We start from the raw sequence: 26666 nt of genomic DNA, 5'->3' as shown, positions 1-26666 counted from the left end.
ATTTAAAGTATATTTGTCAATGACCTTTCGACTTGCTGCATAGATCAATATTTTAATGAGGTTTTTATACTATTGTCTAGAAAATTCAAGAACTTTTTTTCTGTTTTTAATAAACAGGGCCTTGAAGTTATTGAGTCTACAAACTTAAAATACTTCACAAAAGAGATGACGGCTGAATTTTATGCGCTGAAGGGAATGTTCTTGGCGCAGATCAACAAGTATGTATGTTACGTAGGTGGAGGATAAGAGACAGACTCATCAGATTATCTAAATAGTTATTTATAACTTGAAGCCGACGTGAAGATCAAGCTAGAAACTGACATGGCTTAGTGACAGTTGTCAGGGATGACATTTCAAATATTGCACCTCTAGGAAGGTAATAACTTGCAGCAAATTGACGGGCCAGCTCAAGTGTAGTACTTAAAAAACTTTTTAAACATGAATTGCTTGAACAGAGAACTGCTGATAACATGGATTCATTGCCCCCGTTTCTCAGCATGCCATTTTGGAGCAGAGTTGATTCCTTTCTTTTTTTAATAAATTTATTTTATTTCATTTATTTTGGGCTGCGTTGGGTCTTTGTTGCTGTGTGCGGGTTTTCCTCTATTTGCGGCAAGCGGGGGCTACTTTTCATTGTGGTGCATGGGCTTCTCATTGTGGTGGCCTCTCTTGTTGCACAGCACAGGCTCTAGGTGCACAGACATGTGGGATCCCCCCGGACCAGGGCTCAAACCTGTGTCCCCCTGCATTGGCAGGCGGGTTCCTAACCACTGTGCCACCAGGGAAGCCCCCAGAGTTGATTGCTTTTATGGAGATGATTCTTGCTTTAGAGCGGGGGTCAGTCAACTGGAAAACAGTATGGCAGGTCCTCAAAAAACTAAACAAAAAAATTATCATATGGCCCAGCAACTGCACTCCTAGGTATTTTCCCAAAAGTGTTGAAAACAGGAACTCAAGCGGGTAGTTGTTCATGAAGGCTCACAGCAGCACTGTTTACTATGGTCAGAATATCGAAACAACTCAAGTGAATGGATAAACAAGATGTGGTGTATACAGACATTGGAATAGTATTCAGCCTAAAGAGGAGTGAAGTGTTAACATGTACTGTAGCGTGGATGAACCTCAAAAACACAATGCTGATTGAAAGAATCCAGACAAAAAATTACAATGTATGATTCCATTAATAAGAAATGTGCAGAGTAGATAAATCCATAGAGACAGAAAGCAGGTCAGTGGTCACCAGGGCTGGAGGTTGGGGGAATGGAGAGTGACTGCTTCATGGGTCAGGGTTTTCTGGGGTGATGAAAATGTTTGTGGCCTACATAGAGGTGGCAGTTGCACAACATTTTAAAGGTACCAAATGCCATGGAACTATTCACTTTAAAATGGTTGATTTTATATTAAATGATGTTCACCTAAAAAAATTTGTTTTGATTTTGTGTCTTCACAGGTCTGAGGAAGCAAACAAAGCCTTTTCTGCAGCTGTGCAGATGCACGATGTGCTGGTGAAAGCTTGGGCCATGTGGGGCGATTACCTGGAAAACATCTTTGTGAAGGAGCGGCAGCTGCATCTTGGAGTGTCTGCCATTACCTGTTACCTGCATGCGTGCCGGCATCAGAATGAGAGCAAATCAAGAAAATACTTAGCCAAGGTGAGACTGAAAGAATTAGCTTTGACCAAAGACCACCCAGTAAGTAGCCTTTAAGTTTAGATGAAAATTCAGCGACTTACTGATCTGTGCTGGGCATGAGGCATTTCTTCATGCCTTACCTCTCATTTCCCTTCACCTTTTGAAGTATAGTCCACAGTTCTACTTCAAGCTGAAAAATGGAGGCCTGGACATACCTGGAGTCAAAGGACTTCTAAGCAGCAAAACTGAGCCTAGAGTCTGGGTCTTAGGACTCAAGTCCAGTGTTTGCTGTGGGACCTCACATTGGACAAAGATTCCTGCAGACTGCTGAGGGGTCTGCCCAGAGAGCTTACCTGCTAGACACCTGTTAGATTCTGATCTCTCACCTGCAGGGACCGTGCACACAGTCACGGAGCCGGTCAGCTCTAGTCACAGGTGACGTTGAATCCCCTGGTTTCTGCACACACTGCAGGGTGAGGTCGCAGTCACCTGCATTGTCATCCGCGGGGCCCCCAGTACAGTGCCGGGCACAAGGCCGGTATTGACCTGGGCCCAACGGGGGGCCGCTTGAGCCCAAGTGTCCTCCGCAGTATTGAGCCTTCTCAGCCCTCCCGGGAAACGCATCAATACAACCCAGACTCCATTCTTGCAGAAACTTAAGAATAAGTTCTGCTTTTCTGTTTTGTCCATTAAAGGTTAGGAGTTTTTAGAATTCCTTGATTTAACATCAAAATTTGGATTGAACATCAGCACCTAGTAGTTAAAGCCGACTATAGAAACAAACTGACTGTAGTCATACCAAGAAACCACCTCACTGTCTTGACTCCAGCTTTGCTTATTTTTAGATGTAATTGTTTCAGACGTCCCTGGACACCAGGCTGCCAGCACGGGGCCTACCTGATACTAGGGTGGTTGTCACCTGAGATCTTTAGCAGAAGCCCATTTTGTTCTGGGGAGATTGCAGGTGTGGAGTAGCAGGCTGAAACCCCTTGGGGTCACACTGGCCACCACTAGCCAGCCAATTGGGTCAGTTACTAGTGGGCATTAAAGCTAAATCTGGATGAAAGCTATGTGTAAATTTTCAGTTTTATTTATAAGATTTACGTTTAGGTTTAGCAATATTGTTGGGCCTTTTATAGATATTTTCCCGCAATGCCAGTGAAGTTACTCTATATGGTATTTTAATGTGGGGGGAAAGGTCACTTGATCAGAGCCTTAGAATTTTCATTCAACTCTAGAATTTTCCCTTCTGTCTTAGGTGCTGTGGCTCTTGAGTTTTGACGATGACAAAAACACTTTGGCAGATGCCGTCGACAAGTACTGCATCGGTGTGCCGCCCATCCAGTGGCTGGCCTGGATCCCACAGCTGCTCACCTGTCTGGTTGGCTCAGAGGGAAAGCTGCTTTTGAACCTGATTAGCCAGGTGGGAATAGCAAGGCATCTTTGATCACAAAAAAATTGTCTTCATTTCACATCCTTTTTTTTTCCAGGAAGGAAATGCTCATGCTCAAAGAGAGATGGGAAGATGTACACAATTAGATATCACTTGATATAAAGCACAATGGAAAGTGATTGAAGAGTATATCAGGGTTGGCATGGAATAATCTGCTAGAGTTACAGTATTAAAATGGTCATTTCTTTCCTTGAACGTGTTGCCACATAAGATACACGTAAAATAAACATTCTCTTAAAATGCAAGGTCACTAGTGAGGACTCACAGTTACCCACGGTGAGTGTGTGTCTGGTTGATACTTCACGGCTGACATCCCATCGTGTGCCAGTCGCTCTTCAGAGCTTCCCTTCGGAAGAACACTCAGCCCAGTTGTGGTGTTGATTGCCCTCTGTACAGTTAGTTGTTCAGCCGCAGCTGCCGAGGCTGCAAGTTGTGTGCACTGGGTGGGCTTGGGGAGTCGGACAGACTGGGGCCCGGGGTCCTGTAGAAGGGCTTTCATGACCCTTATTTGAGAGTGGCTCCAGATTGTCCCTCTCCTGCAAAAAGACCGAGAGGGGAAGGGCCTGAACAATAAAGATTTGGATACAGTCGGTCTGGGATAGAGTGCCTTTGACTGTGCTGCTTCTTATAAAATTACAGAGTCATATATATAATTTTTCACATGTGAACAGCGTCATAACCAAGCATTTGGGGACATGCTACTTGTTCATCGTTCTGTCTGTTCTTCACATGTGGTGCATCATCTACACGGTACCCAGAAGTGGTTTTATTTTTCCCTTGAGAGCTTGCAGCTGTGTTCCTGGGTACTGACTGGTATTTCGCTTGGAGTTGATCTGTCAAGGTGTAGGTTCCCTTTATTTGGTATCGTCATTCATTGAATGTCTCTTAATGTACGTTAGCCAGCCACCCTGTGGCAGAGCTGGGTGATATCTGCTCAGCCCTTTTGAAGGAGCCATGTAACCCCAATTTGGTAAAACCGGCATGTCTTACCTTAAAGAGAAAAAGTTCAGTCTCCTCCTTCCTGCAGTTTTGCAGAGTGAAGTTACTCGCTAGTGAGCCTTGTTGTCAGTTAGCTAGAATCAGCTCACAGTTCCCGCTGAATAAAGACTGGTGTCATTTTGTGTTTTCCTGTCATTGGCCCGAGTGAGATCCAGGGACTTGAGTGTTTGTCATCCTCATATTAACTGAATCAAATGAAAGTGTGGTTTCCCTCTGTCATCAGTAGTCTTGGGGCAGAACTGATGAAATACACCATGTTGCTCTTTCTTGGATCTTTTAAAGCTAAACTAGATGTTTGACTTGCTGTTTAATCCGACCTCATGTGTATTAGGTCGGTGGTGTGGCCAAGTGCAGGCCAGCATCCCACTCATGATTAACTGTCTCGGAGCAGGTTGGACGAGTGTATCCCCAAGCCGTCTACTTTCCCATCCGGACCCTGTACCTGACCCTGAAGATAGAACAGCGGGAGCGCTACAAGAGCGGTACGTCTCCGGGGGGTGCAGCGGCCAGGCCCCCACTGCCGCGGACACATGCTCGCTTGCAGCTCCTTTCCAGCATGTGGGCCGGTCTTGTGTTTAGTCCCTGAGAGGACACTGGGTCTGGAAGATAAAACCTGATCTCCCAGTGAAGTTTCTGGTTTTCCTTCGCCGCAGTGTAATAGGGTATTCATCTACCTGAGTGATTCGATCCCTAAGTAGAAAAAAAATACATGAAATTTTTAGGTACAGATAATTATAAAGCTGAACTTGCCCCATTAGTTATAAATGCATCCTGGTAAACAGTGTAAACGTCAGTTACGGTGTTATAAGGAATATCTTCAGCTGTCAGGGGAATCAGCATAGAAATCAATCTCACCAAATGTAAAAACGTACTCAAAATAGAGGTTTTTAATCTATATTGAATAGCTCTGGTGTGTAAAGAAGTAATTTAATGGTTTCAGTTACCCACTAAGCATGGTGCTTTGTAAACACCATGTTTACTTGCTTCACCACGTTTTTAATATGTAGACATTTATGCTGCGGGGCCAGAGTCTTTCTAGGAAGGTGACTCCACCCACTGGACGGTGGCAGCATCTCCTGGTCCTGCGCGGGGTGGGTGAGGACCGCACAGCGTGTTAGCTCCAACCTCCTGGGTACCTGGGTAGATTCATGTTTTGGTCATTCGAAAGTTAAGATTTTTTTATTCTAAGAGAGATGAAGCTAAAAAAATGAGCAAAGGGGGTTCTACAACGTATTTCTTTTTTCTTTTTTTAAAAATATATTTATTTATTTATTTTTGGCTGCATTGGGACTTCATTGCTACGCGCGGGCCTTCTCTAGTTGCGGCGAGCGGGGGCTACTCTTCTTTGCAGTGTGCAGTCTTCTCATTGCGGTGCTTCTCTTGTTGCAGAGCACGGGCTCTAGGCGTGCAGGCTTCAGTAGTTGTGGCACACAGGCTCAGTAGTTGTGGCTCGCGGTCTCTAGAGCACAGGCTCAGTAGTTGTGGCGCACGGGCTCCGCGGCATGTGGGATCTTCCCGCGGCATGTGGGATCTTCCCGGACCAGGGCTCAAACGCGTGTCCTCTGCATTGGCAGGTGGATTCTTAACCACTGCGCCACCAGGAAAGTCCCTACAACATATTTCTTATATAGCGAGTGACTGTATTTTTCAAAGATGTCATTTTATACATGTGGTTTGGCTTACCTAGATGAAAACATGTAGGCTGACTTGTTAACTACTTCTAGATTCTCTGAGCTGTAATACGAGGAGTGAATTTTGAAATGTTCTGCCAGACATTTAAAAAAATGTTCAAACTTCCACTGAAGTTAGAAAGTCCAGTGAAGCCTGCACACCCTCACCCAGACCCACCAGTTACGTGCTGCCATACCTGCTTTCTCTCTCAACACATACGCCTTCTGGAACCACTGGAAGCCCAGTTGTAGGGGCCGTGCCCTCCTCAGCGCCCTCTCCTTAGAGCCAGGGCGCCTCCCACACAGCCCCTGGGAAGCGCCCCGGGATGTGTCCCACGCCGGCAGGAACCAGCGTTCCTTTGGCCGGTGGGTCCTTAGAGCACCGACTCTCCCATCGGTCAGTTTGGCGCTGACATTGGCGTTGTGTGTGTTGCTCTCAGATTCTGGACAGCAGCAGCCAAGTTCAGTGGGTAACCAGTCCCATTCTGCATCAGATCCAGGGCCCATAAGAGCCACGGCCCCCATGTGGCGCTGCAGCCGAATCATGCACATGCAGCGGGAGCTGCACCCGACCCTGCTGTCTTCCCTGGAAGGCATCGTCGATCAGATGGTCTGGTTCCGGGAAAACTGGCACGAGGAGGTATGTGATGTGGTCTCGGGGGTGCTGGCATCCTGCGGAGGGGATGGATCATTTGGAATGCTTTCATGGCCGTGTTCTCTTGAGACTCCCTGCCTGGTTGTGTGTATGTTTGTTGGATTGAACGGTGGAACAGCAGATACTTAATGTCTGCACGCTAGTGCTGCCTTAATATTGGAAGTAGAAGACTTCAAAAGAAGATGAGATTGAGAAAGCCATTTCTGGCCTTAAAATGCTTATTTTGTTCACGTGTATGAGCTTAATCACTGAAATGCCACCACTGACCAGGGAGCCGCGGTGGTGTGGGCAGGGGTCACTCACCGGCCACTCGTCTCCAGGAGCTGGGAGCTGGTTCTCAGGCCACAACCTTAGTGGCGGTGATAGAATACTCAGCCTTTGTTGCCCAGATATTTGTCTGGTTGGCCACGAGGCCTCTCGTTAGGACTGTGTTATTTTGTGTGTGTGCAGAGTACACTGAAGTGATCTGAAAATAGGTTTTTTTCCTTGGTTGCTCAACAGAAAGGTATGTGTATGATGCAAAAAGTGGGGTCTTGGGTCTTTTTTTTTTTAATGTTCAGGACAGTTGCTTCTCATTGTTAAGAACACAGCTCATGGCATGAGTGTCCGGGCGGCCCCCCGGTTCCGCACAGTCTGGTGCTGACGCCTGCTGTGCGCCAGGTGTCGGTGGTGGGGCCGGGTGGGCGGGGCAGGTGCTTTTTGGTTGGTGGGTGGGTTGCTTGAATGGAGAGCTCTGTTGTGCAAGCTGCCTCGGGTCTCTTTCCCCCAGGTTCTCAGGCAGCTCCAGCAGGGCCTGGCAAAGTGCTACTCTGTCGCATTTGAGAAAAGCGGAGCAGTGTCGGATGCCAAGATTACTCCCCATACTCTCAACTTCGTCAAGAAGCTGGTGAGCACGTTCGGGGTGGGCCTGGAGAACGTGTCCAACGTCTCGACCATGTTCTCCAGCGCGGCCTCCGAGTCCCTGGCCCGGCGCGCACAGGCCACCGCGCAGGACCCTGTCTTCCAGAAGCTGAAGGGCCAGTTCACAACCGGTGAGTCCTGATCCAAGGGAGCTCCCACTCAGCGTTTTTCCTCGGTCTTAACATCTAAGTTAACCACATCCGTTCGTTTTCATGAGCACAGTACCGGGCGAGCTGGTTAGACTGTGTTTAAAGTACAGACTGGATCACAAGGAAACTGACGTTCCCCGCCTGGGGCTGCATGTCCTTCCCTCCGGTGAAAGGTCGAGGTTTCAGGGCCAGAGCACCGGGCTCCCCGTCAGGTTAGACACAGGGTTTTAGGACAGACCTGCTTCTGCTCCCCCGTCCCTCCTTCTGCTTGGTTTTCATGGGAAAACGCAACAGGGTAAGGTGAGGCAGGAAGACCCAACGGTGCAGGGCCCGAGGTGACAGGTAAGGTTCAGGCCTGTAGTGGATTCTGGTGGCAAGATGAAAAGGAGGTTGTGTTTCTAATCCTGTCCCCAGTTCAGGTTCACGCATTTCCCTAGACCCACAGGAGCCCCACCTCTTTCTGCATGATCTGAGGTGAGCGGTCCGGTCTCCCTCAGCCCAAATCCTCATCTGTCGTAGGGACCCTCATCCCCCCAGTGTACGCACAGGCACGGCTGCATCCCCTGGAGCTCGTGCTTGTGTGGTCTGTCATCCTCTGAAAAAGGAAGAGTCTGAGATGAAAGTTTGATGGAAGCCATCATATGTTACTTCAAAGAAGTGATATGTAGTGTATCTTTATCTTAAAATGTCCAGATCATTAAATCAAATGTGGTCTGAAATAGAGAATTAGAAGTGGAACAAGTCATCCGGATTCTGATGTGAAAAAAATGACAGACACTGAAACTTGAAAGAAGGACAGCTATGAGGGTCTGACCCACCACAACGTGTAGCGAGTTTCAGATACTTAAATCAAGAGCTGTCCAGCGCCTCTCGTCACGTGCCCCCAGGGAGGACCGTCTCTGGGTTTAGCGCTGGGTTCTGGTCTAGAGAGTGGAGGAGAGTTGTTCCTCCATCTCCAGCAACATTGCATGCATTGGCTGCTAGCTCCAAGTCTGTAAGGAGGTAGGAGGAGGTTCAAAACAGTACATTAAATTTATCCCAGAGGAGACTTATTTACAAGCAAAAACTTATACCCGAGTGTTGATAGCCACTTTATTTGTAATAGCTCCAAACTGAAGTCCACCCAAATGCCCCTTTAAGGAGAATGGATACACAACGTGTGGTATTTCCATACTCATATAAAGCAAATAAAGAGGAGTTAACAGCAACTGAGATGAACCTCAAAGAAATTACGCTGACTGCAAAAAGCCAGTCTCAAGAGGATTCCTGCTGCACGCTGCTTAATTATGAAACACTTGTGAAATACCATAATAATGAAGCTGGAGACCAGAGTAGTGGTAGCCAGGCGTCAGGGATGCGGGGAGGAGGTGGCTGTGGCTCTGAGAGGCATCGGGGCGTCTGTGGTGATGGACGGCGAGTATCTTGGTCACGGTGCTGGTTTGGCGCTCCCTACATGGCATCTCACAGAGATACACGTGCACGCGCGCACACGCACAGGACACGTATCTGAATCAGCCCTGGGGGTTATGCCAACGCCTTGGTTTTGGAAAGGGGTGTGTGGCCCTCCCTGTACATTTCTTTGTACTCCTGTGAATCTATATTTATTTCAAAATAGAAGTTAACGAAAAGTAACAAACAAAAATCCATTACATGAATGTCAGGCCTGAGCTTGGTAACACCTTCCTGATCCAGAGCTGAGAAGGAGCAGCCCCTGTGTGCAGCTGCCTGCGTCCTGGCTGGGTGGCCTCTGCCGTAGCTCTGCGGGGGAGCCTTGGGTGGAAACCTGCCTCCTCGTGTTGGTGCATGGGGACCTCTCCAGCCACCTGCTCGTGTGAAGTCATGCTAGAGTTAAAGGGAAACCAGAGAAATGCTGTGAAAAAAAACCCACACAATAAAAGTACATTGACTTTCAGGGGCTTCCCTGGTGGCACAGTGGTTAAGAATCCGCCTGCCAATGCAGGGGACACGGGTTCGAGCCCTGGTCCGGGAAGATCCCACATGCCGTGGAGCAGCTAAGCCCGTGCGCCACAAGTACTGAGCCTGTGTGCCACAACTACTGAAGCCCGCGCGTCCGGAGCCCATGCTCCACAACGAGAAGCCACCGCAGTGAGAAACCCACGCACCGCGACGAAGAGTAGCCCCTGCTCGCCGCAACTAGAGAAAGCCTGTGTGCAGCAACGAAGACCCAACGCAGCCAAAAATAAATAAATAAATGTAATTTTTTTTTTAAAAAAAAGTACATTGACTTTCATAAAACTGATGACCCTGTACACAGTTGAGGTCACGCGTGGGCGTGATGATTAGAACTGCTGGAGTAGCCGCGTGCTGTGCTGAGGGCCTTAACGCGTGCTACCTTGTTTAACTTAATCCTTGTGGGTGCGTGCTGTTTATATCTGTCCTGTGACTCACAGTGCTTTGCTGCAGACTAGATGCGAGGTGTGTCTGTTTCCTACCTGGGAGGTGCTTGAGCTGCGGTTTTTGTAGTGAATTAGAAATAGCCCAGAGACTAAAAATGTTTCTAATCATATTTCATTTTGCAGATTTTGACTTCAGTGTTCCAGGTTCCATGAAGCTTCATAATCTTATTTCTAAACTGAAAAAGTGGATCAAAATTCTGGAGGCTAAAACCAAGCAACTTCCAAAATTCTTCCTCATAGAAGAAAAGTGCCGGTTTTTGAGCAATTTCTCAGCGCAGACAGCTGAGGTAGAAATTCCTGGGGAATTTCTGATGCCAAAGCCGACACATTACTACATCAAGATCGCTCGGTGAGTGAGCCTGACCTGGCCCGGGATCACCAAAACCTTCCCCAGCAGACCCCCAGGCAGACCTGGCCAGCGGGTCACACTGTAATTCCCTCCCCTCTGCACTCCTTCCCCCGAAACGGGAGAGGACACAGTGTTGCTCTAGGATATGAGTACCTTTAAAGGGTCTGGTCTAACCGCTGGCTTCAGTGTCTTGTTTGAGTCAAGCTTGTGTTTGCTCTCAAAAGAACCCTTTCTGAATCCCCATGGAACTTGACATAGTATAGTTTCGCAGTCTTCTGTAAACTCTTAAAGCACAGGATTCAAAAGAATCAGACAATGGTCAAATTTACCAGGGCGAAGCAAGTTGCATCTCATTTAAAATGTAAAGTGAGCTGTGAAGGGGCGACCCTTAATGGTCAGGTGTTTCCTCCAAACCTGACCCGTCCTGGCCGCCCCCTCCCCCTCCTGCCGTCAGCGTGCTCGGGCCCACGGCCCACGCTCGCTCCTCGGGCACCTGTTCCTCTGCCCCAGCGCCAGCCAGTGGGGCCCGCGCCCTCGTGGCTGCTGCACCCCTCTGGGCCGGTTAGCGCCCGTCTCTGGCTGCTGAGGCTGGACCCTCGGCGTGCCTGTTTGAAACTTCCAGCTCCGCCTTCTCTTCCTCCTCTCGTTTTCCCTCCGATACTGTGGCACGCCCTGTACCTTGTCGCAGTGAGGTGGGGTGTAAGTGACAAACCACCGCTGTCGTACAGTCTGTTTTGCAGGACGGTTCTGACAGCCGCTTCTGTAGAGCTCATCTTCTCAAAGGAAAGGGTTGGAAGCTGGGGCTCGGGGCGTTGGCGTCTGATTGTCCGCTGCTCCCGGCAGGTTTATGCCCCGGGTGGAGATCGTGCAGAAGCACAACACGGCCGCCAGGAGGCTGTACATCCGCGGGCACAACGGGAAGATCTACCCGTACCTGGTCATGAACGACGCCTGCCTGACGGAGTCGCGGCGGGAGGAGCGCGTGCTGCAGCTGCTCCGCCTGCTCAACCCCTGCTTGGAAAAGAGGAAGGAAACCACCAAGAGGCACTTATTTTTCACAGGTACCGGCGCTGCCCGGGGCTCCACAGCGACGCCCGGCCCCCTGTGCCGTCTGTGTCAGCAGCTGCGCGTCTCTGAGCCCTGCCAGGCGGGGGCAGGCCGTAGGCTGAGCGCTGGTGCCCGCACGGGCCCGGCTCCTGGAGGGAGGGGACGCCTCCACCCCGGGGCCTGAGGCTCCTCCCCGCAGGACGGGCGCCCTAACGAGGACTCGTCTGGAGAAGGAGGCCCCGGGCCCGTGCACACGGCCCTCTTCGCTTCCCCAGGAACCTTCCCAGGCTCTGGCGACGCCTGGCTGAGCAGAGGGCTTGTTGGGCGTGTGCTCACGGCACGTGGCAGGTTTTAAGTGCAGTCTCGGATCCGCTCCGGGACGCAGCCTGCAGTGTGTGGGCACCGCCTGAGGTGCTGCCTGGGAGTCAGGGGGCCCCGGGCCGGCCACAGAAATCTCAGGCAGGCAGCAGCCAGCAACCTCGAGTGAGGTCTTCCCGGAACCGAGTTGTCGTGGGTGAATCGTGAGCCTGTAGTAAGGGGTGTGGGGGAGCTGCCTGTAATCCCACCCAGAGGAGGGAACTATTGTTAACACTTCAGCATTAACCCCCAGTTTAGGAGCCCATTGCAACGCATATTATCTGGTCCTGTATGGAACTTTCTTCTGCTAGCCAAGTTGTGATCCAGCCTATTCTGACCTAAGATCTCTTGCCCTTAAGTTCAACATCCCCAAAATAAGATGTATATTAAAAAAAAAAAACAGGTCTATAGAAAGCTGTGTGCATTTTCACATGTATGTAACGTGATCTACCGTGTTGGTCCCAGCTGTGCTAATTGGTTGTTCTTTGCTGCTTCCAAAGAAACAAGCTCCTGGTTAACTCCAGATGGTGGTCCATGTACGTCCCCTGGAGTCCTGTAGGAATTTCTTCATGGGTTGAAGCCATGGCAACGGGCCAGTAGCCATGCTTTAACTGGCGTTAGACCGAATCAACTCTCGATTAGAAGTCAGAGGCGTCGTGTGCCCGCCGCCGCCCCGCAGGCCAGCAGACTTGGCTCAGAGCTGCGCCGCTCGGCTCCAGAGCACTTGGCGGCACGGCCTCCTTGCTCTTCTCGTGAGGTTGCCTAGTGAGGCCTTCCTGGTCGCCTGTGCCTTAAACGCAGGCCACGGGCGGCTCGGGCTCCGGCCCCACTAGACGGAGCCTCAGGCCGTGGGCTGAGGCCACCGCGCCGTGTGACCGGGCTCTCCCGGCTTCGCCCGCACCTCTGCCCCAGCGCTGGCCTGTGGGCCCCGCTCTCATCTGCCCGTCTCTCCCCTCTCTCCTCAGTCCCGCGCGTGGTGGCCGTGTCCCCGCAGATGCGCCTGGTGGAGGACAACCCGTCCTCACTCTCCCTGGTGGAGATCTACAAGCAGCGCTGTGCCAAGAAGGGCATCGAGCACGACAACCCCATCTCCCGCTACTATGACCGCCTGGCCACCGTGCAGGCGCGCGGGACGCAGGCCAGCCACCAGGTGCGGGGGCGCCGGGGCCGGGCAGGGGTCCGGCCGGACGGGTGAGGTGGCCGTGGGCCTTGGTGAAGGGGCATTTGCTGCAGGCCATGTGTCGTAACAGGGCAGAGAGGTACGTCTCAGCCTTGCAGAGCCTCGTGGTCCTTCACCTGCACTTGCAGGGAGGCCCAGAGAGCAGAGTTTAAAAGTAACTTCATGGCAGGTTCATTTGGCCAGCAAACCAGGTCTCGGTGATGGGAGGCTGTCTCCCCACGTAGTGTTCACGTTTGGTTTGCTGCGGGGCCTTAAGGTGCCACACAGTCTTTGTACCACGTGTACATTCTAAAATACAGAAAGTGGGGAATCCTGAAACACGTCGGGCCGGCTGTTTTTGTGGCCTAGGGTGGCAGCACAGTGTCCCCCGCCGAGTCCTGGACGGCTCTCGGCTGCACCCGTCAGGTGGACGAAGGTCCCTCTCCACCTGCAGGTTCCTGCCCTTGGTTGATAGCAGGGCAGGGGTGGCCCCTGGATGAGAAGGTTTTATCCAGAATTGTCTGCGTCACCAAAAGGCAGCACTTTGGGCCGTTCTCCGGATGCCTCTGGCGTCTTTCCTGTGTTTCCCGAGAGGGCCTCACGGTTTCTAGGAGAGACACCCCAGAGCTGGAAGCTGTGACTTGCCTCCGTTCTCCCGGGGACTGGTCTACATTAATCTGGGTCCCAGAGGACCTGGTTGAGGAGGACGGAGCCCACAGGTGCTCGTTTCACCCACCACGGCAGTGCTCAGGGTGCAGGGTCTGGTGTAAGCCTCCACCTTCTTGCCGGTAAAGCAGGTGGGGTTCCTCTGTTCTAGTTGGCCTCTGTGGAGCGTGGGCAGTTTTGGGGTGTTTGTGGGAGATGAATGGATTGGATTCTTCAGGCTGCATGTACCTTTGACAGTGTGGAAGCCAGCAACTCCTATCTGCAAATACATGGCTACGTCAGAATGCCCTGTCGCTTTGTAAAGATGGAGCTGATGACTGGTCCAGCGTAGAAACAGTGCTAGGGTCCTGCTGGGCCAGCTGGAGATGCTGACAAAACAAATAATCCCAGCTTGGTTCCCTCTTCTTAGTCTTTGTCCCCTAGTTTGTTTTGTTATTAACTCTGCTGCTTCATCCTTTGCAGTTTTTCAATAACACCTTTGGGTATTATAATGGGGATATTATTCCCATGTCATAAAATTTCCCCTTTAAGATGTACGATTTAATGTTTTCAGTATTCACAGAGTTAGTCATCACCGCTTTCTATCTTTAAAACATTTCATCACCCGAAAAAAACTTCATACCTGTTACTAGTCATTCCCTATTCTTCTCTGTCCCCACCCCTGGTGACCACAGATCTTTCTGTCTCTGTGAATTTGCTTATTCTGGATGCATCATGTGATTGGAATCATACAACATGTGGTCTTCAGTGTCTGGCTTCTTTCATTGAGCATGTTCTCAAGGTTATCTGTTTTGTAGCATGTGTCAGTAGTTTGTTTCTTTTTATTGCTGATTATTCCCTTGTATAAATATAACACAGTTAATTTATCTGTTCATGAGTTGATAGACTTTAGCTTGTTTATACTGTTATGATTAATGCTGCTGTGAACATTTGTGTACATGTTTGTGTGTGGGCCTGTATTTTCATTTCCCTTGGATATATACCTAGGAGTAGAATTGCTGGGTTATATGGTAACTCTTATGTTCAACATTCTGATGAACTGCCAAACTGTTTTCCAAAGTGACTGCAATATATGAGGGTTCTAATTTCTCCACATTCTTGCCAGTGCTTAGTATTGTCTGTCTTTTTGATTATAGCCATCCTAGTGGGTGTGAAGTGCTAGCTCATTTTGGTTGATAACCAGTGATGCTGAGTATTTTTTCATTTGCTAATTGGCTGTTTGCATATTTTCTTTGGAGAAAAGTCTGTTCAGGTCCTTTGCTTTTTTTTTTTTTTTTTTTTTTTAAACATAGAGTAACCTTTGTTTATAATTTTTTTTTAAATTTTTATTTATATTTATTTTTGGCTGTGTTGGATCTTCGTTTCTGTGCGAGGGCTTTCTCTAGTTGCGGCGAGTGGGGGCCACTCTTCATCGCGGTGCGCGGGCCTCTCACTGTCGCGGCCTCTCTTGTTGCGGAGCACAGGCTCCAGACGCGCAGGCTCAGTAGCTGTGGCTCACGGGCCTAGTTGCTCCGCGGCATGTGGGATCTTCCCAGACCAGGGCTCGAACCCGTGTCCCCTGCGTTGGCAGGCAGATTCTCAACCACTGCGCCACCAGGGAAGCCCCTGCTTGTTTTTAAATTGAGTGATTTGTCTTTTTATTGTTGATTCTAAGAATTCTTCATATGTTCTGGGTGTAAGTGACTTGATACAGGTGACTTCACCTTCTTGGCTGTGTATTGGCCATGTTGTCCTGCTTCTTTTCATGCCTCATAATTTTCTGTTGAAAACTGGATGTTTTGGATAATATAATGTGGCAACTCTAGAAATCACATCCTTCTCCCCAAGGTTCGTTGTTGTTGCTGTTTGTTTGTTTTAGTGACTTTCCTGGGCTAATTCTCTCCAGGATGCCATTGAGGAATATCCAAAACCAAACTCATCAACTCTCCCTGGAGGACCTGACCACTCCTCACACAAGTGCAGCCACTGAGGTGTCTCCTCACTTAGCCCAGCAGCCAGCCAGTGATTTACAGAGATTTTCGTTTTTCTTTTTTTGAATTTTTGAATTTTATTTATTTTTTTATACAGCAGGTTCTTATTAGTTATCCATTTTATACATATTAGTGTGTACATGTCAATCCCAATCTCCCAATTCATCACACCACCACCCCCACCCCTGCCATTTTCCGCCCTTGGTGTCCATACGTTTGTTCTCTACATCTGTGTCTCAGTTTCTGCCCTGCAAACTGGTTCATCTGTACCATTTTTCTAGGTTCCACATATATGCATTAATATACGATATTTGTTTTTCTCTTTCTGACTTACTTCACTCTGTATGACAGTCTCTAGATTCATCCACGTCTCTGCAAATGACCCAATTTTGTTCCTTTTTATGGCTGAGTAATATTCCATTGTATGTATGTACCACATCTTCTTTATCCATTCGTCTGTCGATGGGCATTTAGGTTGCTTCCATGACCTGGCTATTGTAAATAGTGCTGCAGTGAACATTGGGGTGCATGTGTCTTTTTGAATTATGGTTTTCTCTGGGTATATGCCCAGTAGTGGGATTGCTGGGTCATATGGTAATTCTATTTTTAGTTTTTTAAGGAACCTCCATACTTTTCTCTATAGTGGCTATATCAATTTACATTCCCACCAACAGTGCAAGAGGGTTCCCTTTTCTCCACACCCTCTCCAGCATTTGTTGTTTGTAGATTTTCTGATGATGCCCATTCTAACTGGTGTGAGGTGATAACTTATTGTAGTTTTGATTTGCATTTCTCTAATAATTAGTGATGTTGAGCAGCTTTTCATGTGCTTCTTGGCCATCTGTATGTCTTCTTTGGAGAAATGTCTATTTAGGTCTTCTGCCCATTTTTGGATTGGGTTGTTTGTTTTTTTTAATATTGAGTTGCATGAGCTGTTTATATATTTTGGAGATTAATCCTTTGTCCATTGATTCGTTTGCAAATATTTTCTCCCATTCTGAGGGTTGTCTTTTCGTCTTGTTTGTGGTTTCCTTTGCTGTGCAAAAGCTTTGAAGTTTCATTAGGTCCCATTTGTTTATTTTTGTTTTTATTTCCATTACTCTAGGAGGTGGATCAAAAAAGATCTTGCTGTGACTTATGTCAAAGAATCTTCTCCCTATGTTTTCCTCAAAGAGTTTTATAGTGTCCGGCCTTACATTTAGGTCTGTAATCCATTCTGAGTTTATTTTTGTGTATGATGTTAGGGAGTGTTCTAATCTCATTCTTTTACATGTAGCTGTCCAGTTTTCCCAGCACGACTTATTGAAGAGACTGTCTTTTCTCCATTGTATATCCTTACCTCCTTTGTCATAGATTAGTTGACCATAGGTGCGTGGGTTTATCTCTGGGCTTTCTATCTTGTTCCATTGATCTATGTTTCTGTTTTTGTGCCAGTACCATATTGTCTTCATTACTGTAGCTTTGTAGTATACTCTGAAGTCAGGGAGTCTGATTCCTCCAGCTCCGCTTTTATTCCCTCAAGACTGTTGTGGCTATTCGGGGTCTTTTGTGTCTCCATACAAATTTTAAGATTTTTTTGTTCTAGTTCCGTAAAAAATGCCATTGGTAATTTGATAGGGATTGCGTTGAATCTGTAGGTTGCTTTGGGTAGTACAGTCATTTTCACAATATTGATTCTTCCAATCCAAGAACATTGTATATCTCTCCATCTGTTGGTATCATCTTTAATTTCTTTCATCAGTGTCTTATAGTTTTCTGCATTCAGGTCTTTTGTCTCCCTAGGTAGGTTTATTCCTGGGTATTTTAGCAATGGTAAATGGGAGTGTTTCCTTAATTTCTCTTTCAGATTTTTCATCATTAGTGTATAGGAATGCAAGAGATTTCTGTGCATTAATTTTGTATCCTGCAACTTTACCAAATTCATTGATTAGCTCTAGTAGTTTTCCGGTGGCATCTTTAGGATTCTCTATGTATAGTATCATGTCATAGGCAAACGGTGACAGTTTTACTTCTACTTTTCCAATTTGTATTCCTTTTATTTCTTTTTCTTCTCTGATTGCCATGGCTAGGACTTCCAAAACTATGTTGAATAATAGTGGTGAGAGTGGACATCCTTGTCTTGTTCCTGATCTTAGAGGAAATGCTTTCAGTTTTACACCATTGAGAATGATGTTTGCTCTGGGTTTCTCATATATGGCCTTTATTATGTTGAGGTAGGTTCCCTCTATGCCCACTTTCTAGAGAGTTTTTATCATAGATGGGTGTTGAATTTTGTCAAAAGCTTTTTCTGCATGTATTGAGATGATCATGTGGTTTTTATTCTTCAATTTGTTAATGTGGTGTATCACATTGATTGATTTGCGTATATTGAAGAATCCTTGCATCCCTGGGATAAATCCCACTTGATCATGCTGTATGATCCTTTTAATGTGCTGTTGGATTCTGTTTGCTAGTATTTTGTTGAGGATTTTTGCATCCATGTTCATCAGTGATATTGGTCTGCAATTTTCTTTTTTTGTAGTATCTTTGTCTGGTTTTGGTATGAGGGTGATGGTGGCCTCATAGAATGAGTTTGGGAGAGTTCCTTCCTCTGCAATTTTTTGGAAGAGTTTGAGAAGGATGGGTGTTAGCTCTTCTCTAAATGTTTGATAGAATTCACCTGTGAAGCCATCTGGTCCTGGACTTTTGTTTGTTGGAAGATTTTTAATCACAGTTTCAATTTCACTACTTGTGATTGGTCTGTTCCTATTTTCTATTTCTTCCTGGTTCAGTCTTGGAAGGTTATACCTTTCTAAGAAGTTGTCCATTTCTTCCAGGTTGTCCATTTTATTGGCATAGAGTTGCTTGTAGTAGTCTCTTAGGATGCTTTGTATTTCTGCGGCGTCTGTTGTAACTTCTCCTTTTTCATTTCTAATTTTATTGATTTGAGTCCTCTCCCTCTTTTTCTTGATGAGTCTGGCTAATGGTTTATCAATTTTGTTTATCTTCTCAAAGAACCAGCTTTTAGTTTTATTGATCTTTGCTATTGTTTTCTTTGTTTCTATTTCATTTATTTCTGCTCTGATCTTTATGATTTCTTTCCTTCTGCTAACTTTGGGTTTTGTTTGTTCTTCTTTCTCTAGTTCCTTCAGGTGTAAGGTTAGATTGTTTATTTGAGATTTTTCTTGTTTCTTGAGGTAGGCTTGTATAGCTATAAACTTCCCTCTTAGAGCTGCTTTTGCTGCATCCCATAGGTTTTGGATCATCGTGTTTTCATTGTCATTTGTCTGTAGGTATTTTTTTATTTCCTCTTTGATTTCTTCAGTGATCTCTTGGTTATTTAGTAATGTTTTGTTTAGCCTCCATGTGTTTGTGTTTTTTACGTTTTTTTTTCCTTGTAATTCATTTCTAATCTCATAGCATTGTGGTCAGAAAAGATGCTTGATATGATTTCAGTTTTCTTAAATTTACTGAGGCTTGATTTGTGACCCAAGATGTGATCTATCCTGGAGAATGTTCCGTGCGCACTTGAGAAGAACGTGTAATCTGCTGTTTTTGGATGGAATGTCCTATAAATATCAATTAAATCTATCTGGTCTATTGTGTCATTTAAAGCTTCTGTTTCCTTATTTATTTTCATTTTGGATGATCTGTCCATTGGTGTAAGTGAGGTGTTAAAGTCCCCCACTATTATTGTGTTACTGTCGATTTCCTCTTTTATAGCTGTTAGCAGTTGCCTTATGTATTGAGGTGCTCCTATGTTGGGTGCATATATATTTATAATTGTTATATCTTCTTCTTGGATTGATCCCTTGATCATTATGTAGTGTCCTTCCTTGTCTCTTGTAACATTCTTTATTTTAAAGTCTATTTTATCTGATACGAGTATTGCTACTCCAGCTTTCTTTTGATTTCCATTTGCATGGAATATCTTTTTCCATCCCCTCACTTTCAGTCTGTATGTGTGCCTAGGTCTAAAGTGGGTCTCTTGTAGACAGCATATATATGGGTCTTGTTTTTGTATCCTTTCAGCAAGCCTGTGTCTTTTGGTTGGAGCATTTAATCCATTCACGTTTAAGGTAATGATCAATATGTATGTTCCTATGACCATTTTCTTAATTGCTTTGGGTTTGCTTTTGTAGGTCCTTTTCTTCTCTTGTGTTTCCCACTTAGAGAAGTTCCTTTAGCGTTTGTTGTAGAGCTGGTTTGGTGGTGCTGAATTCTCTTAGCTTTTGCTTGTCTGTAAAGCTTTTGATGTCTCCGTCGAATCTGAATGAGATCCTTGCTGGGTAGAGTATTCTTGGTTGTAGGTTCTTCCCTTTCATCACTTTAAATATGTCTTGCCACTCCCTTCTGGCTTGTAGAGTTTCTGCTGAGAAATCAGCTGTTAACCTTGTGGGAGTTCCCTTGTATGTTATTTGTCGTTTTTTCCTTGCTGCTTTCAATAATTTTTCATTGTCTTTAATTTTTGCCAATTTGATTACTGTGTGTCTTGGCGTGTTTCTCCTTGAGCTTATCCTGTATGGGACTCTCTGTGCTTCCTGGACTTGGGCGGCTATTTCCTTTCCCATGTTAGGGAAGTTTTCGACTAATCTCTTCAAATATTTTCTTGGGTCCGTTTTCTCTCTCTTCTCCTTCTGGGACCCCTGTAATGCGAATATTGTTGCGTTTAATGTTGTCCCAGAGGTCTCTTAGGCTGTCTTCATTTCTTTTCATTCTTTTTTCTTTATTCTGTTCTGCAGCAGTGAATTCCACCATTCTGTCTTCCAGGTCACTTATCCGTTCTTCTGCCTCAGTTATTCTGCTATTGATTCCTTCTAGTGTAGTTTTCATTTCAGTTATTGTATTGTTTATCTCTGTTTGTTTGTTCTTTAATTCTTCTAGGTCTTTGTTAAACATTTCTTGCATCTTCTCGAGCTTTGCCTCCATTCTTTTTCCGAGGTCCTGGATCATCTTCACCATCATTATTCTGAATTCTTTCTCTGGAAGGTTGCCTATCTCCACTTCATTTAGTTGTTTTTCTGGCGTTTTATCTTGTTCCTTCATCTGGTACATAACCCTCTGCCTTTTCATCTTGTCTATCTTTCTGTGAATGTGTTTTTTGTTCCACAGGCTGCAGGATTGTAGTTCTTCTTGCTTCTGCCCTCTGACCTCTGGTGGATGAGGCTATCTAAGAGGCTTGTGCAAGTTTCCTGATGGGAGGGACTGGTGGTGGGTAGAGCTGGCTGTTGCTCTGGTGGGCTGAGCTCAGTAAAACTTTAATCTGCTTGTTTGCTGATGGGTGGGGCTGTGTTCCCTCCCTGTTGGTTGTTTGGCCTGAGGTGACCCAATACTGGAGCCTACCCAGGCTCTTTCGTGGGGCTAATGGCGGACTCTGGGAGAGCTCACGCCAAGGAGTACTTCCCAGAACTTCTGCTGCCAGTGTCCTTGTCCTCACGGTGAGACACAGTCACCCCCCGCCTCTGCAGGAGACCCTCCAACACTAGCAGGTAGGTCTGGTTCAGTCTCCTATGGGGTCACTGCTCCTTCCCCTGGGTCCGGATGCGCACACTGCTTTGTGTGTGCCCTTCAAGAGTGGAGTCTCTATTTCCCCCAGACATGTCGAAGTCCTGCAGTCAAACCCTGCTAGCCTTCAAAGTCTGATTCTCTAGGAATTCCTCCTCCCGTTGCCAGACCCCCAGGTTGGGAAGCCTGACGTGGGGCTCAGAACCTTCACTCCAGTGGGTGGACTTCTGTGGTATAAGTGTTCTCCAGTTTGTGAGTCACCCACCCGGCAGTTATGGGATTTGATTTTATTGTGATTGTACCCCTCCTACCGCCTCATTGTGGCTTCTCCTTTTTCTTTGGATGTGGGGGTATCTTTTCTGGTGAGTTCCAGTCTCTCCCTATTGATGATCGTTCAGCAGTTAGTTGTGATTCCGGTGCTCTCGCAAGAGGGAGTGAGAGCACGTCCTTCTACTCTGCCATCTTTAACCAATCACATACAGAGATTTTCTTAAATGCCTTGAATCAATAAGTTTTCCGCCTTTTTTGAGGGCCCCTGTGTGTGTGTGTCTGTGTGTGTGTATGGCGGGTAGCTCACAACTCTGCCGTAGCCTTCACCGCCTGCTTGTGCAGAATCTCGCCGTCAACCAGAAGCGAGAGTGTGGGCCTTCTGAGGTTTCTCATGAGCATGAGCCTGGCCTTCAGGGTTCCCAGGAATGTGGTGGAGCTTTTCAAAGCCCCCACGTCGTCTCACTCCCCAGCTTGTCCCTGGTCTGGCCGCCCTCTTGTGTGCTCTGAGTTCAAACAGACAAGCCCAGTAAATGGGGGTTTTTTTTTCCAGAAGCTGCTGACAGGTCACCAGTGACCGTCCTCTGGGGATCAGGCCTTTCTGGGATCACCACACCGATTCTGCCCACTCCAGTGGCTGTTAGCCTGCTTGTTTTTACAGCTGCCGAGGATGCAAGGCTGTTGGTTTTCATGGCCTCTGTGGAGCTGGGGAGGAAGGGATGGGAATAGGACAGTTAAACTGCCACGAAGCTCACTGTTCTCACCAAGATTTCAGCCTTCTTTTTCTTGAATAAAACTTGCTCAGATTGTGGCCAGCCTTTAATTTCCAGAGTTCTGGAGAAGTTTGTTTTGATGGTTTCAGCCAGTGTTCTCACTGTGTTTACGGAGCAGTAGGTTTTGGAGGTCCTCACTCGGCTATCTCAGAAGGGCTTCTTTCCACTCTGCTGACGAAATGAACAGAAACAGTGCGTGATGGAAGTCTGCATGGTTCTTGGTTGCTCACGGCCTGCATTACTAGTGGTTATTCAGAGCACATGGGTGTGCCTTAGCCCAGAAGAGACTGTATACCTTTACCAGTTGCTCTAACGGGAGCCAAATTAACTCATCGAACTCTTTTTTGAGACCATCTCTAAATATGTGATGTTTGAAACAGTATTGTGAGTCTTCCAGTGCAGAATTCAGTTTAAAGTGTTGTGTAAAATCTAATCTCATTTTAAGACTAGCTCCTTCAGGGCTTCCCTGGTGGCGCAGTGGTTAAGATCCGCCTGCCAATGCAGGAGACACGGGTTCGAGCCCTGGTCTGGGAGGATCCCACATGCCGCAGAGCAACTAGGCCCGTGCGCCACAACTACTGAGCCTGCGCTCTAGAGCCCATGCTCCACAACAAGAGGCCGCGATAGTGAGAGGCCCGCGCACCGTGATGAAGAGTGGCCCCCACTCGCCGCAACTAGAGAAAGCCCTAGCCCTAGCACAGAAACAAAGACCCAACACAGCCAAAAATAAATATTAAAAAAAATAAAAATAAAGGAATTCCTTTAAAAAAAAAAAAAAAAGACTAGCTCCTTCAGTTTATAAAACTTTTGTCTTTAATAGTCTTGGTTACGAAGTATCCAACTATTCTTTTGATCTTCTGTTCATCGGCCTGGTATATTCTGTAGCTGGTGAGTAGTAGTATTCAACTAATTACCTAAATTCTTGGTGAAACAGATCATTACACATCATGCAGCTGAGGCTTGTATTCACAGAGCTCCATTGTTGCTTCAGGCATAAAACATGGAACCTTGGAGGGAAATTGACCAATTTTGTGCATCCTCGTGATTAGTCAAATGACACTGCATATGTATTTGTCAGCAAAGTTCACTCAAGTGGTGCTAAGCAAGAAAGAAATTACAATATGAGAGTTTTCTTTTTGAAGAAAAAAAATAAGTGAATTAGTTGGAAGAGTCATGGAGTGATGTGTCATTTCAGGTCCTTCGAGACATCCTCAAGGAAGTTCAGAGCAACATGGTGCCACGCAGCATGCTTAAGGAGTGGGCCCTGCACACCTTCCCCAACGCCACTGACTACTGGACCTTCCGGAAGATGTTCACCATCCAGCTTGCGCTCATCGGCTTTGCGGAGTTCGTCTTGCATCTCAATAGACTCAACCCCGAGATGCTGCAGATCGCTCAGGTAACCTGATGTGAGCAGCCAGCCCTCCTGTAGAATCCGCTTCCTACTGTTTAAGTTTCTAAAGCGTCTCCTTCTGAACTTCAGGACACTGGCAAACTGAACGTGGCCTACTTCCGATTTGATATAAACGATGCAACTGGGGACTTAGATGCCAACCGTCCTGTCCCTTTTCGCCTCACACCCAACATTTCTGAGTTTCTGACCACCATCGGTGTCTCTGGCCCGCTGACCGCGTCCATGATCGCCGTCGCCCGGTGCTTCGCCCAGCCCAACTTCAAGGTAGGTAAGGGGTCATCTTGTGAGGAGCACAGACTGGGTAACTCTGCACGTGGTGGGCTCGCAGGAGCCCCTGATCTGCGGACAAGGCAGGAGGAGGGACTCACAGTGCATTCGCTGGGGAAAAGGGGTTTAAAATGTTCTCGGTCCAGGAGTGTTTTAGGATGCTGAGCCCGGTTTACAAAGAGCAATCTAGGAGCCTCTATTGGATAATTTCCCCAGCTGCTACCTCTGTGTGTTGGTTTTGTTTACTCCATTTTATAGCTACCTTCAGTTTCTCATTTTGCAAACCTTTCTGCATAAGAGGGCAGGTGTGTCCGTGTTGGATGGTGCCTGTCTTACTGGGGCTACGGTGACGGGCCCTAAAAACAGACATGACACGTGACACAAATAGTGAACCCCTGTGAGATGCCACGTGGCAGATGCCCTTTGCCACACCAGGGCTGTGACACTCTGCACCCGACACTGTGCTCGGGGAGGACAGACAGGGATTCAAATCCAGTTCATTCTCACCCTGATCCTGTCTCTCCACAGTTGGGGACGGAACACAATTTACTTTATTTTTTCTTTTAATTTCTGAGACCAGCTGTACTACTATTCGTTTGTTTGTTGTTTTCCCAGATAAGCAGTTTGTGTCTAGAGAAGGCTTCAGACACCAGTTGCTTTCGCAAAACACTACATAGAACAGGTTTTACATTACAGAATAATCTCTTAGCTGTGAACCAGAACTTTGTGCTCTTTTTAATCTTCGGCTGCACATGCCCATCAGGGTGGGGCGCTGCTGTGGGGTGCAGTGATGAGCCCCGCGGTTCCTCCTTGAGAAGGGAGCCTGCTCTAATGCAGGGAACAGCAGCGCACTTTTATCCACTCTGGCTTCAGGCTTGAAATATGAAGTTCTCGTTTGCATCGAAACAATTGTTCTGGAAACAGGGTAATCCTTAGAGTGGCATTTAATTGAAAACTTTAGAAAGAGTGAAGAAGGCCCTCCATGTATTAAAGACCTGTTACGACTTAGAAAAACACTGGGAGTTACTCTGCACAGTCTGAGCTGTTGTAGACGGGAGGGAACTGGGCCTTCTCCAAACTCTGGGCCCAAATGTAGTGACTGCCTTTACGTTAGGCTAATATAGAGACCATGCTGTGTGGGAATCTCCTTTAAAAACACATTCTGTTGGGGCCAAGTAACACAGAATAAAACCCTCAGCATGTCAGTCGAAGTTACTTTTAAGCAGCCCTGGTGCCTCACGAAGCTCCCGCGTCCTTTGATGGTGACGATGGGCTGAGGTCCCATGTCGTGGTTCAGGAGGACCTGTGCACGGCGTGTCCGTCGTGGGCACGCCATCTTGTCGGTGACGTCAGTGCCACCGCTGGCCTCTGGTTCCCCGGCCCTTCTCCAGTCCCCTCCCCCGGGTGCTCCTCACCTTCCTGCTGCGGCCACCACCTCCGTCCCTGTGGACCCGGTTCCCACAGTTCCCTGACCCCAGGGGGAGCGGCAGCCGCTGGCCCCTCCCTCCCTCCCCCTCCCGCTTTCTTCAGCTTAGAATCCACGGGGTGTCGTCACGCGCGTCTGGCTGCGGTGGCCCCCCCAGCGTGCCTGTGGCGCCTGGCCCCGGTGCTGAGGCTGATGGCCCGTCGGCCGCCATGGCTGAGCCCCTCACTGGGGAGCCGCCCCCGGGGCTGTTGTTGGTTAAGCGCGGACCGTTCTGTTCCCTCCCCACCCAGGTGGACGGCATCCTGAAAACCGTGCTTCGGGACGAGATCATCGCTTGGCACAAGAAGACGCAGGAGGACACGTCATCTCCTCTGTCAGCCGCCGGGCAGCCCGAGAACATGGACAGCCAGCAGCTGGTCTCCCTCGTCCAGAAGGCCGTCACGGCCATCATGACCCGCCTGCACAACCTCGCCCAGTTCGAGGGCGGGGAGAGCAAAGTGAACACCCTGGTGGCGGCCGCCAACAGCCTGGACAACCTGTGCCGCATGGACCCCGCCTGGCACCCCTGGCTGTGAGCTCGGCCGCGGTTGGCCGGGAGGGCGGTGGTTCCCCTGCTAGCTGGAGGGGCGCGAGCATCAGGAAGGTGAGGCCATTCGAGGTGGGAGCGGAGACTTACCCACAGCGTTTAAAGTAACCGTTAAAGAAGCCAGGACTCCCTGGTGTGGAATTTGTGAATTCTTTTTTATTGAGTCCCTCCCTCCGTGTGAATGTACAGATTGAAAACGCTGCTGTGTCGTCGTTTTTAACTTTCAGAAGTTACACCTCCCAGGAGCTTCGTGCTTTTGTACAGAACTTTGTAACAAGTGTACAGAAAACCCACTTCGTTAGAGAACAGGAAGTTATGAACAAACTGTGTTGGATTTTCTCTGAGCACAAGCTTTTACGCTGTACGTAGCCAGCCTCGGAGCCTCCCTGAGCAGCCGACCGGATGGATGAGGCCCGGGGCCCCAAGGGCCGCCCGCTCCCCCGGCGTTCAGAGTCGGACTCCTCTGGGGAAACAGAACTGGAGAGCTGGCGGTGAGCCTTACTTTACAGGCTGGCTCTTTGGATGTCTTCTAGACATTTGCTGTCACTGTACTTGGAAAAAAGGAACACTTTTTCCTTCTTAATTTAGAAAGAAGCAACGAAGGTTTGTTCGTTAACTCCAGTCTGTTATGTTCACATTTTTATAAATATGAGCCTTGAGAATGTTCTATCTGAATTTGTACAGTGTGATTTTTTTAGAATAAATATTTTATAAAAGGATGCGTTGTTTCTGTGAGGTGTTCCCTCTGCCCCTCAGGGCCCCGGGCCAGCGCGGGCTGTGCCCCAGTGTGGCTCCACGGTGACGGTCACGTGCGTCCAGGGAGGGTCTCGGCTGGGACTTGGGTCTGAACCACTCGGCGTGTTCTGTGATGCTGACCAGAAGTGCTGGTCCTGACTGATGGCGTCAGAGATGCCCAGGGATCTGGTCCCTTCCAGCTGTGTTCACGTGTTTCAGGGCTGCTGCTGTGTAACCTGTGTGCGAAGGGGAGACGCCCAGAGGCCTCATCCTGGACCTGCGTCCCCGGCGG

The 26666-nt window shown here is 47.8% G+C and overlaps 1 protein-coding gene across 13 annotated transcripts in view; it reads left to right on the top strand.

Moving 5' to 3' along the window:
• TRRAP (transformation/transcription domain associated protein) overlaps window positions 1-26351 on the top strand; it is a 112181-nt gene extending 85830 nt beyond the window's left edge. For 10 of the 13 annotated variants that reach the window (XM_059898554.1, XM_059898560.1, XM_059898557.1 and 7 more), the window contains 12 exons: window positions 118-218; window positions 1451-1652; window positions 2890-3054; window positions 4475-4565; window positions 6194-6393; window positions 7178-7439; window positions 9998-10223; window positions 11067-11284; window positions 12593-12777; window positions 23142-23345; window positions 23430-23624; window positions 25344-26351. In XM_059898554.1, the coding sequence (XP_059754537.1) occupies window positions 118-218; window positions 1451-1652; window positions 2890-3054; window positions 4475-4565; window positions 6194-6393; window positions 7178-7439; window positions 9998-10223; window positions 11067-11284; window positions 12593-12777; window positions 23142-23345; window positions 23430-23624; window positions 25344-25628 (2334 nt within the window). In that variant the 3' untranslated portion in view covers window positions 25629-26351. The remainder of the gene's footprint in view (window positions 1-117; window positions 219-1450; window positions 1653-2889; window positions 3055-4474; window positions 4566-6193; window positions 6394-7177; window positions 7440-9997; window positions 10224-11066; window positions 11285-12592; window positions 12778-23141; window positions 23346-23429; window positions 23625-25343) is intronic. The other 3 variants (XM_059898562.1, XM_059898559.1, XM_059898558.1) reach the window with 1 other exon arrangement.
• Window positions 26352-26666: the final 315 nt, after the last annotated feature.

The sequence above is a fragment of the Balaenoptera ricei genome, chromosome 15, assembly GCF_028023285.1.
Source record: "Balaenoptera ricei isolate mBalRic1 chromosome 15, mBalRic1.hap2, whole genome shotgun sequence".
Classification (NCBI taxonomy): domain Eukaryota; kingdom Metazoa; phylum Chordata; class Mammalia; order Artiodactyla; family Balaenopteridae; genus Balaenoptera; species Balaenoptera ricei.
This window is presented reverse-complemented; position numbering and strand designations above follow the sequence as displayed.